The sequence below is a fragment of the Squalius cephalus genome (genome assembly GCF_949319135.1).
Source record: "Squalius cephalus genome assembly, chromosome: 13".
Lineage (NCBI taxonomy): Eukaryota > Metazoa > Chordata > Actinopteri > Cypriniformes > Leuciscidae > Squalius > Squalius cephalus.
Window position 1 is genome coordinate 25333652 of NC_137134.1, and position 17690 is coordinate 25351341.

At 38.6% G+C, this 17690-nt stretch overlaps 2 protein-coding genes across 2 annotated transcripts in view; both read right to left on the reverse strand.

Moving 5' to 3' along the window:
• The window catches only part of LOC307169725 (SLAM family member 9-like), a 114329-nt gene that overhangs the window by 95206 nt on the left and 1433 nt on the right, over positions 1-17690 (reverse strand). The window contains exons 2-6 of the mRNA XM_079890519.1: positions 17011-17349; positions 16573-16842; positions 15439-15558; positions 15255-15322; positions 13849-15046 (exon numbers count right to left, since the gene is read on the reverse strand). Of these exons, the coding sequence (XP_079746645.1) occupies positions 14993-15046; positions 15255-15322; positions 15439-15558; positions 16573-16842; positions 17011-17349 (851 nt within the window). The 3' untranslated portion in view covers positions 13849-14992. Of the gene's footprint in view, positions 15047-15254; positions 15323-15438; positions 15559-16572; positions 16843-17010; positions 17350-17690 lie in introns of the transcript that reaches the window.
• On the reverse strand, positions 4792-7046 carry LOC307169738 (uncharacterized protein). The gene is made up of 4 exons (XM_079890533.1): positions 6960-7046; positions 6465-6791; positions 5697-5834; positions 4792-5472 (listed from the first exon to the last, which is right to left on the reverse strand). The coding sequence occupies exons 1-4, from the start codon at positions 7000-7002 to the stop codon at positions 5420-5422; spliced, it is 561 nt and encodes a 186-aa protein (XP_079746659.1). The 5' UTR covers positions 7003-7046; the 3' UTR covers positions 4792-5419.

The following is a 17690-nucleotide window of genomic DNA, read 5'->3' on the forward strand; positions in this document are numbered from 1 at the left end:
GTCTGCAAAAAGTTTCCTGTTGTTTAGCTGCTTCATTTTCACACATTTTGACCTATCTTTAATTTGATCAAAGCTGCGCACATACTTTTCACACTTGAAGTACAATAGGTCACTTTGACATTTTGTTGTACACAGTCTATTTCTACTAAGCCGTCTATCACCCAGAACAATTTTGTTCCTGCAAGCTTGTCCTAACTTATGCATTTTCTAAAAGCTTGGTTATATATCTTTAATAATGCTTCATGAGTAGACCTACAAATAAATGTTAAATGTTCAATGTTAATACAAGTGATACACATCTAGAAGTAAAAAAACACTTCTAAGTAAAAATAACACATCTAAATGTAAAATTTCCATAACAAGCCTCTCCTGTTCTGCCCTTGGGTCTCCTTCATATAAGACCATTCCTGTGGTGGATGAAACTCAGGGGCATCCGCCAGTCTTGGTCTGCCTTCCGCCTGCTGAGATTGTCGCACAGTTACCTTTGCGCTCTTTCGAGGTGGAGAGACTCCCCCTTTTTACTTCAGGGGGTCAAGATGGGTGTAGTTTGCCGTCGCCAGGTTGTCACGACAGATGCCTCATTGACTGGTTGGGGTGCGGTCTATGAGGGCAGACCAGCGTGCGGTGTTTGGACGGGTGAGCTTCTCTTGTGGCACATAAATTGCCTCGAGTTGCAAGCCGTCTCTCTGGCCCTGGATCATTTTCTTCCGGCCCTTATGGACTGTCATGTCATTGTCAGGATGGACAACATGGCAGTGGTGGCCCATTTAAATTGCCAGGGAGGTTCGCGGTCGCGCACCCTCGACAGGCATGCACACCGCCTTCTCCTTTGGGCTCAAGACAGGTCTTTTGCTGAGAGCAGTTCACATTCCAGGGGACCTGAACGTCGCAGCAGAATTTCTGTCGAGACAGAACCTCAAGTCGGGGGAATGGATGTTGCACTGCCAAACAGTGGCTCAAATTTGGAGCATGTTCAGCGAGGCAGAGGTGGACCTCTTTGCATCGCAGAGCTCAACACAGTGCCCCCTGTGGTTTTCCGTGTCTCATCCGACACCTCTGGGGATAGATGCCCTTGCTCCTCTGTGGCCGGAGTTGAGACTGTATGCATTCCCTCCGGTCAAGCTAATCCCTGCAGTCCTTTGCAGAGTGATGGAGTGTGGAATCCGCCTCCTTCTGGTAGCCCCATTCTGGCCATCCCAGATGTGGTTCTCGCAACTGAGCTCCCTGGTGGAGGGGTCCCCTTGGCAGATTCCAATCAGGAGAGATCTGCTGTCTCAGCTCCAGGGCAGGATTTGGCAACCTTGACCCGAGATATGGAGACAGTGGAATGTGTGGCTGATAAGAGGCAATCGCTAGCGACAGTGGTGTCTGGTCTTCCTGCTGATGTTCAGGAGAACATTGATAACGCTTGTGCGCCTTCTACTAGACGGCTGTATTACTCTAAGTGGAAGATTTTTGAGTCTTGGTGTTCGGCTCATGCAGTGGACCCGTCCTGTGCCCGGTCGGTTCAGTGCTGGAATTCCTGCAGGATAAATTTGTGGCTGGAACTGCTGCTACCACCTTGAGAGATTTATGTTGCAGCTATCGCTGTGGAGCATGTCGTCTCAGTTGTGTGTATGCTTTGGGGCTGGTTGCCGAGGGCTTGCCGCCTCTAAGCACAGGATATCTCACTGGGTGAGAGACAATATTTGCCTGGCTTATGAGGTGCAGAAGCTTCCTTCACCTCTGGGCGTTAAAGCTTGCTCTACTAGGAGTATCGCGTTCTCCCAGGCTCTTTTCAAGGGAGTTACTTTTTTAGGATATTTGTGGCTGGTCAGTCCTCTCCGCACACTTTTATTAGTTTTACAACTTGGATTTAGATGCGGCCCCTGGTTCCTGGGTTCTTTCTGTATGAACTGGTTGTCTAGGTCCTAGTTGAGTCTGGTCTGGCAAAAAAAAAAAATTATTATAGGGAAGTTCCTTGTTGGGCAAGATCCAGCAGCGGTTAGTTTGGCTTGTGTGGTTTATCGTTCCCATTGTGTCATCTCTATGCAGCGTCGAGTGACCCTATGAAAGAGAACGTATCGGGTTACTTGCAATGTTGTTTTCGTCAACGATGACGATAACGAAATGATTTCGTTGACGCACCTTTTTTTTATGACGATAACGCGACAATGACTAGCTAAAAATAGCTGTAAGGTGACTAAAACATGATGAGACGTTTTCGAGTTTTCGTTGATGAGACGAGACGGAACGAAAATGATTATAAGTCTGACATTCACAATGCATGTCATTTCTGCCTATTTTGCGTGAAATCTATCTGTTTTGAACTAAAAAAGTATCAGCAATGCGCCGCTTCCTATCCTTGTTTTGGGTACGCCCACCACCCGGCTGCCGCCATGCCGCTCACCAGATTCCACACAACAACAACACACCTGCGGCTGCAGCTAGTCACTCGCCACACATCTTCATAATATGTGGCGCCGAACTGGACAAAAGCGAAACGAACTGCGCGAGTGAGCGACAGTGAGCGAGATAGACCAAAAGTGCGCGAGAGAGACCGAGTGTGTCTGCGCGCGAGAGAGACCGAGTGTACGCGAGAGAGACCGAGTGTGTCTGCGCGCGAGAGAGACCGAGTGTACGCGAGAGAGACTGTGTGTGAGTCTGCGTGCGAGAGAGACCGAGTGTACGCGAGAGAGACCGTGTGTGTCTGCGTGCGAGAGAGACCGAGTGTGTCCGAGCATTAGTTTAGTAGGCTAATTGGTACAAAGTAATATATAATTATTATATAACTTAGATTATAACATAAATTATAAAATAAATTATTATTTAACTAATTATATAATAAAGCCACAATTGCCAAAGTAAGAATGTTTTTATTCCTGGCTTTTTTGGAGTAAAACAGTGATTCCACTGTTACCACTTTATCTGTGTGTAATGTTGTAGTAGCTCAAAGTGTTTTGCTGTTTAAACTGTAAACCATTCCTTTATTACTGTGATTACTGGTGAAAATTGCCAATGTGCTGAAATTTTAGAAGAGCATCAATTCATGGAAAAAATATAACTTGAAATATGGGGATAAAAGGTTTCTGCCCAATGCGACAATGAAGTACAGCTTGGCAGCACTGCATCTCCATCAATGAGAAAGTCTAGTTTATTATGCAAAGGTTTTAAGGTTAACTGTTGTTTTATGAATTGCAACACTTGCTACAACCTGTCAAACCTAAGCCCATTTTCAATACTTTTTTAACCAAAATTAATTTGTTAGACTACTTTTTTTTTTACTAAAATTGACTAAGACTTGACTAAAACCTTTTTGTGTTTTCGTCGACTAAAACTTGACTAAAACTATCAAGTTTATAAGTGACTAAAAATGTGACTAAAACTAAAAAGCATTTTCGTCCAAAAGACTAAAACTAAGACTAAAACTAAAAGGGCTGCCAAAAACAACACTGGTTACTTGCGTAACCCATGTTGTCTGAATAGGGAACAAGACACTGTGTTAACTGCCAAGCTCCTCTTGCTGCCAAAAGAGCTTCTTCTACATTGGTAGAAAATCTAAGGAGCAGATGGCACGTTCACTGTATAAGAGTAAGTGAAGTAGCCCTGCCGAGGAGGCGCCCACGCCATCAGCCAATGAATTGGCATAATTCTATACGGGTTCATATAATTAGCATGCCTTCACGTGGCAGCACTGTTTTGACAAATTTTACTGTACCACACATGTTCTAATGAATTTATTCTTTATTGGAATCAAACGAATGGTTATGAACCACAGAATCCACCAACACTAGGCAAAATGATATGAGTAAGTAGAAATGTACAATTTCCCTTAAGTAATTGCATTTATTTTTCACATAAATAGGCTTGTAACCAATTGCTTTAATATATAATTGTACTTGTAATCACTTATCCATCTTGCAAATATGGTAATTATAATATTACATGGCCCAAACATGTAGCAGGCACCAGTATTCCTGGTCAAGGAGGAATACATAGGAGTAATGGTCATTTTAAGGACCCGACGGCCGCCATTTTGAAAATGAGGCTTTTATTGGAGTCAAACTTTGGTAAATTTTTGTATGTTTTTAAGTACATATGATACTACTGTAAACCACTGAGAAACCTTTTGTTAGAATTTTTTGGGGGTCAAGACATATTTGCAGCTGACTATTGCCTGTTTATTAATTTAGGACAACCTAAAGATTGTTGATATTTTAAGTTCAATGAATGTACAAATATATATTTAACAATTAATAGCTATGTGTGCATGTGTGAATAATTGTTACCAGACAATCATGGTTCTGACCTTTGAATAGAGTCAGAAGACGAACACAAACTCTTCACAGTGATCAAGATGGCCGCATTATATCCGCTTTGATGCGAGTAGAATCAGCGGAAAATACAAGTTGGACAATGATATTTGTGAATAAAATAATGTTTTTTTTAAATTATTAATTGTTGAAGCAAATTCAAAAAGCATGAGTGAAGGATAAGGCTAATGTCAATATAAATTTAGCATCTGCACGTGATTTCACAAGCGTTATAGCGAGCCTACTGTAAGATAACAAACAAGTTAAAGATAGATATTGGAAGAAGGTCAAGTGCGTGTAGTTGTGCAGTGTGTACAACCCAGTTTTAGTCTATCTAGAAATACTTTTACACCTCCACAAAACAAGAAATTAAGTAAACCAAGGGTGAAATGAAGAGGTTTGAATGTAGACTAATTTAGATGGGTGTGAAATACAGCAGGCAGTCAGTCAGAATTGTATGAGTTGACTCTAAGTTGAAGAGACACACCAAGCAGTGTCTAAGTTTCAGTTTGTTTACTGAAGAGCTGGTTGAGTTTACATGTGTGGTTTTGGCATGTACACACATCAACTCAATATACACTTCAACTGAATAATAATAGAACATGGATTAACTACAATGAAGCTGCCCAAGCTGCGTCTTCTCTCCAACATGGTTCCGCTTCAGCTATGGTAACATTGTGCGCTGTTATTGGTCAGGATCATCCAGGAACTTTAAGGGCATCCAGGCCTTATGTACAATGGGTGAATATAAGCATCTGATATGAAGCAGACACTAGCTGAAACATGATGCAATAATCAATAGGCAATCAAACACACTTAAAAATTATAAGCACACTAAATTATATAAAAGAGGATATTAAATACATAAAATAGCAATACTTGTTTTGTATTTGTCCATTCATTTAATCTTTTAAGTAAATATGTTAAAAATCGTTAAATCATATTTGAATCAACAATGAAGTTCCTCTGATGTTGCTGATGATAGATAGTTTATGAAGTCCGGTGTGTTCAGATCTGATGTTTCTGATGGTCAGAGATCCAGTTTGACTATCCCGCTGGAGTCTGTATTTGAATTTCACATTACTGTTATGAATATTAATGATCTGAGTGATGATCAGTGACTGGTGTCAGATCTGAAGACGATAGATGATCTCTGTGTATTCTGACATGCTTTCCTGATCTAAAACACAAACACATGGAGATTTTCAGTGTTTTTTAACATTAATATATGATATTTCATCAGGTGACATTTCACACTGATGTATGTTCTATTCTATAATAAGCTTAATTTTCATTTTAGAACTATTACAAATTTTCTAAATTAAATTTAGGCTTTAAGTTGTAAAACTAAATTGCATAAAAAGTTTTTTTTTTCTTTTAAGTTAGTAATATAGTAATACTTGCCCTCTGGTTTTTCTCGGTTGCATTTCTTGCAGCAACAGTAAAACACACACGCAGAAACGAACAGCAGAAGCAGCGGCAGCATCAGCGCACAAACTACTGGTGTAATGGGTATAAACTGAGCTGGAGTCTGTGTCGTTTCTGTAATAAAGAAAGAGAAAATGATCAATCCCTTCAGTCAGACTTCATTTAGACACAATATGAACTGCACAATTATAAAGAAAATATGTTGAAAATGTTGCTGCTGCCGTACCTACACGTGTGACATAATGTATAGGCCTATATATATATATATATATATATGTGTGTGTGTGTGTGTGTGTGTGTATGTTTTTTAATATATATTTATTATTGATTAAGTATCTGAAGATTTTTAATAACTGCAGATTCTTCATCTAAAATAAATAAAAGATATATGAAAAAAATATACACAGATGTGGCACAATAATTTCAACAAGATACTAAAAAAGATAATCGAATGATAATGTTTTTTGTAAAGTTTGGTGAATGTTTCTACCAGAAAAACCCAATAGTAACACAAGGAGGCGAGTTTCCTGATGCATTTCATATTCTCACTTTCTAAAACACTATCACGTTAAAATAATTCAATTATTTTTTAATTAAACAATTAATATACAACATAAAATAACATAATTTATTTTGTAGTTCTCTATAACCAATAAATAATATTGATCATCATATTTTACTGTCTCTGCTGAACATTAAACACACACTTCAGAGAAAAAGTTCAATATTATTCACTTTACTCACTATAGACAGTCACACTGAATCTATTAAATGAAGTTCCTCTGGTGGTGAGGATTCGCATTTTATAAAGTCCAGAGTGTTTAGATCTGATGTTTCTGATGGTCAGAGATCCAGTTTGATTGTCCATCTGGAGTGTTTTATGAAATATCATATCAGTGTCATCAATATAGATGTTCTGTCTGTGGATTTCAGCTATTCGAGTCTCTTTATCTCCAAACGTCCACAGTATTTGATCATCTCTCTGTATTTTAATATCAGAGTTTAGAGTGACAGAATCTCCTTCCATCACTGACACTGACTTCACTCCATCCGCTTCAACTCCAAACACACCTAAACAAGATATACAAAAATATATAATTATCAGACAGAGACTTTATATAATATAATTTCCTGTTTAATCATGTACTTCTAAAAGGTAAACTTTTTTTAATCTCTTGTGAAATTGCATTTAAATAAATGCTCTACATTTTCTGATTAAAAGTGTTAAGAGTGTCTCACCGCTCAGGACAAACAGGATCAGAACACACAGATGAGAAGACATCGTGACAGAAACAAACGTCCAGCCGAGAGTCTCTTCAGACGCAGAAGAGCAACTTCCTGATTAAAAAGTTCTATTTCTTAAGTATAGATTGCTAAATCAAAAGCCAACTGGATTTGTTCTCTATCTGGGCTTTGCTGACTAAGTTCAATGTATTCTTCAACTTCCTCTTAATATTTCAGTAACTCCCATGGTATATCTCATGAACAAATGTTTCAACACAATGATGAATGTCTTTTTAAATGATTTGACTAAGTGATTGAAATACTGATTGGCTGAACATTAAATAACATTCAATTAAATAGTTATATATTAGGTTTATATAGGTTTATATATTATATGTATATAAATATATATATATAAACACACATGAGAAGTCAAAGGTTTATTGATTTAATTTTGTCTATGACACAGTTTTAGTAGTAGATTCATCTATGGGCACCATATTACCTGCATTTCAGGTAATCAAATGCATTTTACATTTTAATGTTAATTCATTCATCTTACAACCTAAACACCTTGTTAAACTGCATGATGGTTTTGGTGAAATCATTGTTGAATGAGGAGTGACTGGTGTCAGATCTGAGATGATCTCTGTTTTCTGACAAGACTTCTCATCTAAAAACTTGACATCAGATGCTGCTTTCTGGCATTTCACACATATTTAGATTATATAATGAGCATATTTTTCATTTCAAAATTATTCAAATAGTTAATTCAATTTTGGCTCTTAATTTAAAAAAATGTTTTGCATATAAGAGTTATTTTAATGTCCTGTCACATGCAGAAATGAGCAGTGGCACAAAAACAGCTGTTATAATGAAATATGATTCCTGTAACATTTCTGTAATAAAGAGAATACACCAGTGAACATCTGGACTGGATCTGGATGATGATGAAGAGTCTGAATAATTATTTAAGCATCAGAGTTTAGAGTGACAGAATCTCCATCACTGACACTGACTTCATTTCATCTGCATCACAAAACACACATGAAGAATATATAAAAGTTTCCCAGACACATAATTATGTTATTTATACAGAGATGATCTATTAAACTAAATCTGTCAGTAAACATTCCACATATACTAATAAACAGTGTAGAAGTGATTTCTATTTACTCACTGCACAGGCCGAACAGGAACAGAACACACACAGATGAGAGGAAATCATTCTGACTTTACTCAACTTTAACGGAAATCTCTGTTTCGACAGAGCGGTGATGGATTTTTAATGAATAAAATAGTAAACTGTATATCATTCTAACACTTTGAACCAAATGTACTGAAACGCTCTGTTCTTTGCCTATTATGGAAAATTCTGAAGTGCTGACGATGACAAAATCAAAAATATACTGTCTGTATTATGTCATGATATATTGAGTAATCAACTTAACTCTTAACCCTTTACAGTGATATTTTTGCTTATGCCAGTGACAGAGGGTAAAGAGGTCCCCTTGCTTTACCAATTGAACCAATCATATTGATGGAAGGTGATGTGAGTTAAGTCATGAGTTAGTCACAATGATTTTATTTGTTGTGTCTGTCTTTATCCTATAAAACCTGTTGTATTTTTGTTTGCTGGTGGGATTCTCTCTGAAATTTGTCTGAGATCCTATGGCCATGCTTCTTCTTGAGAGATTCTCTGTGAATAGCTCGAGTACTCTCCCGGCCGTGATTAAAACATTTAGAGGACATTTGCTGAAATCTGTCTGGTTATTGTTGCTGCGCAGCAAGTTAGTTAGGGGAACAAGTGAGAGATAGGGGACGTCGATTGTAGACAAGACTCAGATAGACTAAACGTTGACTGTAGACGTTAGGGGACGTCGATTGTAGCCGAGACCCAGATATACTAAACGTCGACTGTAGACGTTCAGGGGCGTCATTTGTAGACGAGACCCAGATATACTAATAAACGTCGACTGTAGACGTTAGGGGACGTCGATTGTAGTCGAGACCCAGATATACTAAACGTCGACTGTAGACGTTCAGGGGCGTCGTTTGTAGACGAGACCCAGATATACTAATAAACGTCGACTGTAGACGTTAGGGGACGTCAATTGTAGACGAGACCCAGATATACTAAACGTCGACTGTAGACGTTCAGGGGCGTCGTTTGTAGACGAGACCCAGATATACTAATAAACGTCGACTGTAGACGTTAGGGGACGTCGATTGTAGACGAGACCCAGATATACTAAACGTCGACTGTAGACGTTAGGGGGCGTCGATTGTAGACAAGACCCAGATATACTAAACGTTGACTGTAGATGTTAGGGGACGTCGATTGTAGCCGAGACCCAGATATACTAAACGTTGACTGTAGACCAATTTGACCTTTACCAATTGAACCAATCATATTGATGGAAGGTGATGTGAGTTAAGTCATGAGTTAGTCACAATGATTTTATTTGTTGTGTCTGTCTTTATCCTATAAAACCTGTTGTATTTTTGTTTGCTGGTGGGATTCTCTCTGAAATTTGTCTGAGATCCTATGGCCATGCTTCTTCTTGAGAGATTCTCTGTGAATAGCTCGAGTACTCTCCCGGCCGTGATTAAAACATTTAGAGGACATTTGCTGAAATCTGTCTGGTTATTGTTGCTGCGCAGCAAGTTAGTTAGGGGAACAAGTGAGAGATAGGGGACGTCGATTGTAGACAAGACTCAGATAGACTAAACGTTGACTGTAGACGTTAGGGGACGTCGATTGTAGCCGAGACCCAGATATACTAAACGTCGACTGTAGACGTTCAGGGGCGTCATTTGTAGACGAGACCCAGATATACTAATAAACGTCGACTGTAGACGTTAGGGGACGTCGATTGTAGACGAGACCCAGATATACTAAATGTCGACTGTAGACGTTAGGGGGCGTCGATTGTAGACAAGACCCAGATATACTAAACGTTGACTGTAGACGTTAGGGGACATCGACTGTAGACGAGACCCAGGAGACGTCGATTGTAGTCGAGACCCAGAAAGACTAAACGTCGACTGTAGACGTTCAGGGGCGTCGTTTGTAGACGAGACCCAGATATACTAATAAACGTCGACTGTAGACGTTAGGGGACGTCGATTGTAGCCGAGACCCAGATATACTAAACGTCGACTGTAGACGTTCAGGGGCGTCGTTTGTAGACGAGACCCAGATATACTAATAAACGTCGACTGTAGACGTTAGGGGACGTCGATTGTAGACGAGACCCAGATATACTAAACGTCGACTGTAGACGTTCAGGGGCGTCGTTTGTAGACGAGACCCAGGAGACGTCGATTGTAGTCGAGACCCAGATATACTAAACGTTGACTGTAGACGTTAGGGGACGTCGATTGTAGCCGAGACCCAGATATACTAAACGTCGACTGTAGACGTTAGGGGACATCGACTGTAGACGAGACCCAGGAGACGTCGATTGTAGTCGAGACCCAGATATACTAAACGTCGACTGTAGACGTTCAGGGGCGTCGTTTGTAGACGAGACCCAGATATACTAATAAACGTCGACTGTAGACGTTAGGGGACGTCGATTGTAGTCGAGACCCAGATATACTAAACGTCGACTGTAGACGTTCAGGGGCGTCGTTTGTAGACGAGACCCAGATATACTAATAAACGTCGACTGTAGACGTTAGGGGACGTCAATTGTAGACGAGACCCAGATATACTAAACGTCGACTGTAGACGTTCAGGGGCGTCGTTTGTAGACGAGACCCAGATATACTAATAAACGTCGACTGTAGACGTTAGGGGACGTCGATTGTAGACGAGACCCAGATATACTAAACGTCGACTGTAGACGTTAGGGGGCGTCGATTGTAGACAAGACCCAGATATACTAAACGTTGACTGTAGATGTTAGGGGACGTCGATTGTAGCCGAGACCCAGATATACTAAACGTTGACTGTAGACGTTAGGGGACGTCGATTGTAGCCGAGACCCAGATATACTAAACGTCGACTGTAGACGTTCAGGGGCGTCGTTTGTAGACGAGACCCAGATATACTAATAAACGTCGACTGTAGACGTTAGGGGACGTCGATTGTAGACGAGACCCAGATATACTAAACGTCGACTGTAGACGTTCAGGGGCGTCGTTTGTAGACGAGACCCAGGAGACGTCGATTGTAGTCGAGACCCAGATATACTAAACGTTGACTGTAGACGTTAGGGGACGTCGATTGTAGCCGAGACCCAGATATACTAAACGTTGACTGTAGACGTTAGGGGACGTCGATTGTAGCCGAGACCCAGATATACTAAACGTCGACTGTAGACGTTAGGGGACATCGATTGTAGACGAGACCCAGGAGACGTCGATTGTAGTCGAGACCCAGATATACTAAACGTCGACTGTAGACGTTCAGGGGCGTCGTTTGTAGACGAGACCCAGATATACTAATAAACGTCGACTGTAGACGTTAGGGGACGTCGATTGTAGCCGAGACCCAGATATACTAAACGTCGACTGTAGACGTTCAGGGGCGTCGTTTGTAGACGAGACCCAGATATACTAATAAACGTCGACTGTAGACGTTAGGGGACGTCGATTGTAGACGAGACCCAGATATACTAAACGTCGACTGTAGACGTTAGGGGGCGTCGATTGTAGACAAGACCCAGATATACTAAACGTTGACTGTAGACGTTAGGGGACATCGACTGTAGACGAGACCCAGGAGACGTCGATTGTAGTCGAGACCCAGATATACTAAACGTTGACTGTAGACGTTAGGGGACGTTGATTGTAGCCGAGACCCAGATATACTAAACGTTGACTGTAGACGTTAGGGGACGTCGATTGTAGCCGAGACCCAGATATACTAAACGTCGACTGTAGACGTTAGGGGACGTCGATTGTAGCCGAGACCCAGATATACTAAACGTCGACTGTAGACGTTCAGGGGCGTCGTTTGTAGACGAGACCCAGATATACTAATAAACGTCGACTGTAGACGTTAGGGGACGTCGATTGTAGACGAGACCCAGATATACTAAACGTCGACTGTAGACGTTAGGGGGCGTCGATTGTAGACAAGACCCAGATATACTAAACGTTGACTGTAGATGTTAGGGGACGTCGATTGTAGCCGAGACCCAGATATACTAAACGTTGACTGTAGACGTTAGGGGACGTCGATTGTAGCCGAGACCCAGATATACTAAACGTCGACTGTAGACGTTCAGGGGCGTCGTTTGTAGACGAGACCCAGATATACTAATAAACGTCGACTGTAGACGTTAGGGGACGTCGATTGTAGACGAGACCCAGATATACTAAACGTCAACTGTAGACGTTAGGGGGCGTCGATTGTAGACAAGACCCAGATATACTAAACGTTGACTGTAGACGTTAGGGGACATCGACTGTAGACGAGACCCAGGAGACGTCGATTGTAGTCGAGACCCAGAAAGACTAAACGTCGACTGTAGACAATCGGGGGTGTCGATTGTAGTCGAGACACAGATAGACTAAACGTCGACTGTAGACGTCTGGGGACGTCGATTGTAGATGAGACACAGGCAGACTTAGGTCAGGTACGAAATAGAGAAAAATCTACCACAGAGGTTATATGTGGTTGAGAAAACAAACCACACATTTTACACTCACACAGTCGTGCTTAACTTCACATCTACACAACAGAATAAAACACATACACTGAGCTCAGAGAGCAAGTCTGGACGTCCAAAAACAGTTGAAAAATTAATCAATGAATATGATTAGCTCTTGTTGAAGCCTCGTTAAAATCTATTGAGAACTTGTCACATCCACTAATTAGTTTCCACCAGCAGAGGTCAGTATCAGTAATGTAACTGTTGTGATACTGACCTCTGCTGGTGGAAATCATATTCATTGATTAATTTTCAGCTCTTTATTACTCTTCCCTCCAAAGTAAGATGTGAAAATCACATCAATGTAATCAGTATCCAGAGAATGTTTCAGAATAAGAGTTTATTTCCTGTCAAATAAATAAACACCCCTTATAGGCTATATGAAAAAAAGTACAAAAGAACACAGAGCTGCTAATGTGAATATTAGTTAAATTAGCTGTCAGAAGACGCATACAAAATTACAAGAGAATAGCTTCTTCAAGAGATTCAGATTTAGCAAAAACTTCATTAAAACTTTTACAATTTGAAAAACAGACATTTTTATAATTACTTCATGTTAGTTCACTGGTCGATTTAGTCTACTGTAGTTTACATACATAATAAAATCCGTATTAAGAAAAATAAAATGACATAAATCAACGTGTCACATTCATATATCCGTCTTGGATTGAAGCATTCAGTATAGTGAATATAAATTCATATCAATGACAGGACTGATTTGACCATTATAACCAGTCAAACACATTAACACATGGATTCCTCAAACAGTCAGCAGGAGCCATTAGCACAATGATTAAACACATTTAATACTGAACTCACTGAGTCTACTTTGACGTATTTATGGCATGGTTTCTGAGTGAAATCTCACTTGTTTTGACAAATGCATAATACAGGTTAGACAAATCAACCAGAATGTTGACTGACACAAAAAGACTGTAGTATATAATGTATTTTTATATTGCTGGGATATTAAACTTTTCACATGTGCTTTTCAATTATCTGAATTTTTCTTACACTCTTTCCCATTTATCACTTTCAAATAAAATCCACATCCTGTGAAACCTAAAGCTTCAACCACACTGTCAAGTTATTCGAGAAACAACAGAATCCAGTCTTATACTGGAAACAATGAAGTTTCCATGAATCAGCTTACATGCACTTCACTGAAGATGACACTCTGTTCACGGTCAACCTATATCTGGGTTTACTTTGGCATAAAGATTAAAGAGACAAACATAATCAGTGCAGAGAGAATGTTTAATAATGTTTGTTCAGTAAATAGACAAGCCACTTTTACAGCTTAAACAAATCAAGTACACAAGAATAAACCTGCTTGATGCAAAAAAGGTAACAAGGCAGCCATCATCTTCAGTGCATTACTAAAATTATAAACTCAGACAATCTGAATAAAGCTAAATCTCAAATAATTTACATTAATTCACCTGAACAGGGTTTGTCACATTAAAATGACTCCTAAACTGGAGATATTTATTCAGATGTTAATGGCGTTTAACATTTTCTCAAAAGCTTCATCTGGTGTCCATAAATGATCACATTTTACAGACATAAATAATACTAAATAAGACAGCCATCGCAAAATTTTTTTTTTTTTTTTTTTTGTTAAATAGTGCACTATTTACTGTGATTTACATTACGACACCTTTCTTCAGAAAAATAAAAACTTCATATGAGTAAATGTATCACATTCAAAAATAATATCACATTAGTTCCGGGATTGAAGCATTAGCCTACTGAATGCATGTAGAAACTTCTTATTTGCCGATTACAATACATTACAATGTTAAATGTGTAAATTCACACACAGTTTACACCACATAGCTAAATGAGATCAATAATCTAAAGTATCTGAGATTATCATCTTGAACTGATAGTTTACAAACACTGGTAGGCAGCAATAAAAAAAAACTTGTTTTTAGTATAGTGCGGGTGTTTTAAAATTATTCAGTCAAAGGCCGTCTTTTTGAAATTATGCTTTTTGTCACACAGACAGTTAGTTACACGAGCAGAAGCTAACCTTTTACAACATTAATTCCTGTACATTTCAGCAGAGGGAGCCATTAACACACACACAGACCTGAACACATTTAGCCTCATTTTACATTAGTCCCTGGAAATCCCTGAAATAAATTGCATATCCTTTTATCGGTTGTGTTCTACAGATATGTGGTCTTAATAAAGAATAAATTATTTTAGAAAATGCTTAAAAATGAAATGCTATAATTCAGTAATCTGTAGCAAACAGAGCTAGTCAGTGCATTTAACTTTAACTTTGAGATTTTGAGCTTTGCTACATACTGACATAAACCTCAACATGAAATGTCCAGTAATAAACGGCTCTGTATGATAATACAGTCTGAATGATCATCTTCTTAAAGCTACTTCTGAATACACCGTCCTATCCCGTACATCAGCCTCCTGTAATGAAATGCACTTTCATTACTCAATTCACAAAAGAAAACAAGCAAGCACATTATGAACAGTTATACAGATTATTTAAAAATTGTGTATGATGTGTGAATGTTTAATTATGCAACATCATGCATGTAAAAACAAGTAGACAAACTAATAAACTGTACTAGCTTAGCAAGCTTTCATAAGAGATTTAGTGCATAGAATATCTTACCGTATCCGGAGATCTGTGTTTAATGAATGTTGCATCAGTATAATCAACCTCTTCTTCATTAGACTGAGCTGTTTCCAAAAACATTTATTTTAGTCTACTGAAATAGTAGTTACAGGCTTTGTTGGCATTTATGTGAATTACTTTTTCAATAAAATATTATTTTTCTGTTGTGTGTAATACTTGCCGTCTTGTTTTGCTTGTGTGTATTTCTTGCGGCGACAGAAGAACAACACGACTAAAACTGTGAAGACCAGCAACAACAGCAGCAACAGCGATACAAGGAGAACTGGAGTTTGGCTGGATTCTACAATGATAAAACACACACAGTCATTAATCTACAGTTAGATTCTCAATGAAGATGAAAACAGCAGATCTGATGGGAAACATATCTTACTGAATGCAACTGAGAGTTATTTTGAAAATGAGTTAATCTGTACATTATTTGTAATTAACAGGATAAAAAAATTATTTTCTGTAATGAAAAAATTAATTATTCCAAATGTTTCTCTATGTTCTCCTCCAAATCAAATATACACTATTTCCCAGCTTACAAATTTATGTTCTACAAACATTGTGGAAACAGTGATTTACAATGTTTCTGAAATGTTCAAATATCCATGTTTTCTTGCAGTGATTAGAACGATATTTAAAAGGTTATGTAATGTTAGTACAGCTTTCTCCTAACCGTATTGTTACTCACAATATTATAATCTCTGAATGTTAATTGTAATATTCCAAGAAGGTCAACATTAACATTGATAGACTACAAAATGGATGCTTCAAAAATATTCTCAAAACGTTCTCTCGCAATATATCAAATATTAATAATGTTATACGAACATTCTATAAATGTTATTTAAATAATGTTTTATCTTAACATTCGCATAACCTTTCCAAATTTTAGCGAGAGAGAAGTTGTGGGAACTTTGTTAGCTGGGATGCTATACATTATGTGCTTTAAAAATGCTTACTTTATAAATCAAAAGAGCAAATTCTCTTCTGTTGATGAACACACTCAACCATGCATCAGTACTCACTCGCTGTATTAGCCTTTCTACAAAATGAAAATTATATGAATTTATATAATTTATAGTAAGAACATAACCTTCAAAGGATGTTCTGGGAAACCCTCTCAAATGGATTAAACGTCACATGCATGTAAAATGCTCAAATGTGTGTGAGAACACACATCTATAAAACATTTGAGAGATAAACCAGCATGACATTATTAACAAGTCCAATTATGGACTCTAAATTTAACTCTAAAATTATGGACAATGAATGTGCCCAGTGTGAAACCCCCCTAATACTGACGTACCTTCACATGGTTGACAGAGTTCACTGATATCAAGATGTTTGGTCTGGTTTCTGATGGGATTGTTCAGCACACAGCTGTAGGAATCATCCAGACACTGAATCTCCAGAGGTAGAGAGAGACTGATGCTGAGATCAGACACACTGATGCTGGACAATACACTGATTCCTTTGTACCAGGAGAGAGTCACATCACTCACATTTAACACTGAACACACCAGTGAACAATTTGATGATGAAGAGTCTCTGATAATGACAGGAACTGTCAGCATTCCTTAAAAAACATGAAGAAAAACATCTTTCAGGAACAAGCAATTACTGATATTTACGTGTGTAAAGATATTCAATCATCATAGATCAATAATAAATAAAAGTTCACACAGATGGTCAGAGTTACATTTGATTTAAAATTAAAACCATTTAACTTATTCAGTTTACTCACCATAGACAGCAATACTGAAGCTCTTGTGTTTGACGGCTCCATTGATGACCTGTAGTTTATAAAGTCCAGAGTGTAATGTGTTGATGTTTGTGATGGTCAGAGATCCTGTCTTCTCATCTATCTTTAATCTGCCTCTGAATCTCTCCTTCTTACCACTATCATATTTAGAGATGATCTGTTTATAGATTTCAGCGATACGAGTTTCTGAATTTTGAAGTCTAAATGTCCACAGTATCTGTTCATCTCTCTGTATTTCAGTAACATCAGTGTGTAAAGTGACAGTATCTCCCTCCATCACTGATATCATCTCAGTTTCATCTGCATAAACACCAGACACACCTGGGGGGAAAAAAACAGTCAGCATAACGCATAACATAATCACAGATTATCACCTCAGATTTCTTTTGTTTATTTGACGACAGAAAATTAAACTCCATTATAATTTAATCCACAGGCAAAAGCCAATGCCCTTTAAAATAGGCCCGAGTGATTTTTTAAAAATTGTTTTACACTGGATGCACCACGACGACACGACAAATCCCTGCCAGTAAACTGATGTCTAGTTTATTTCTGAAGCACTCTGAGCACTTTCGCTATTTCTGACACATTGAACAAATATGCAACGGTCGCTTTGTTGCATGTAGCCTTTAGCTGTTGCGTGTAGACACGGTGTAAGAATT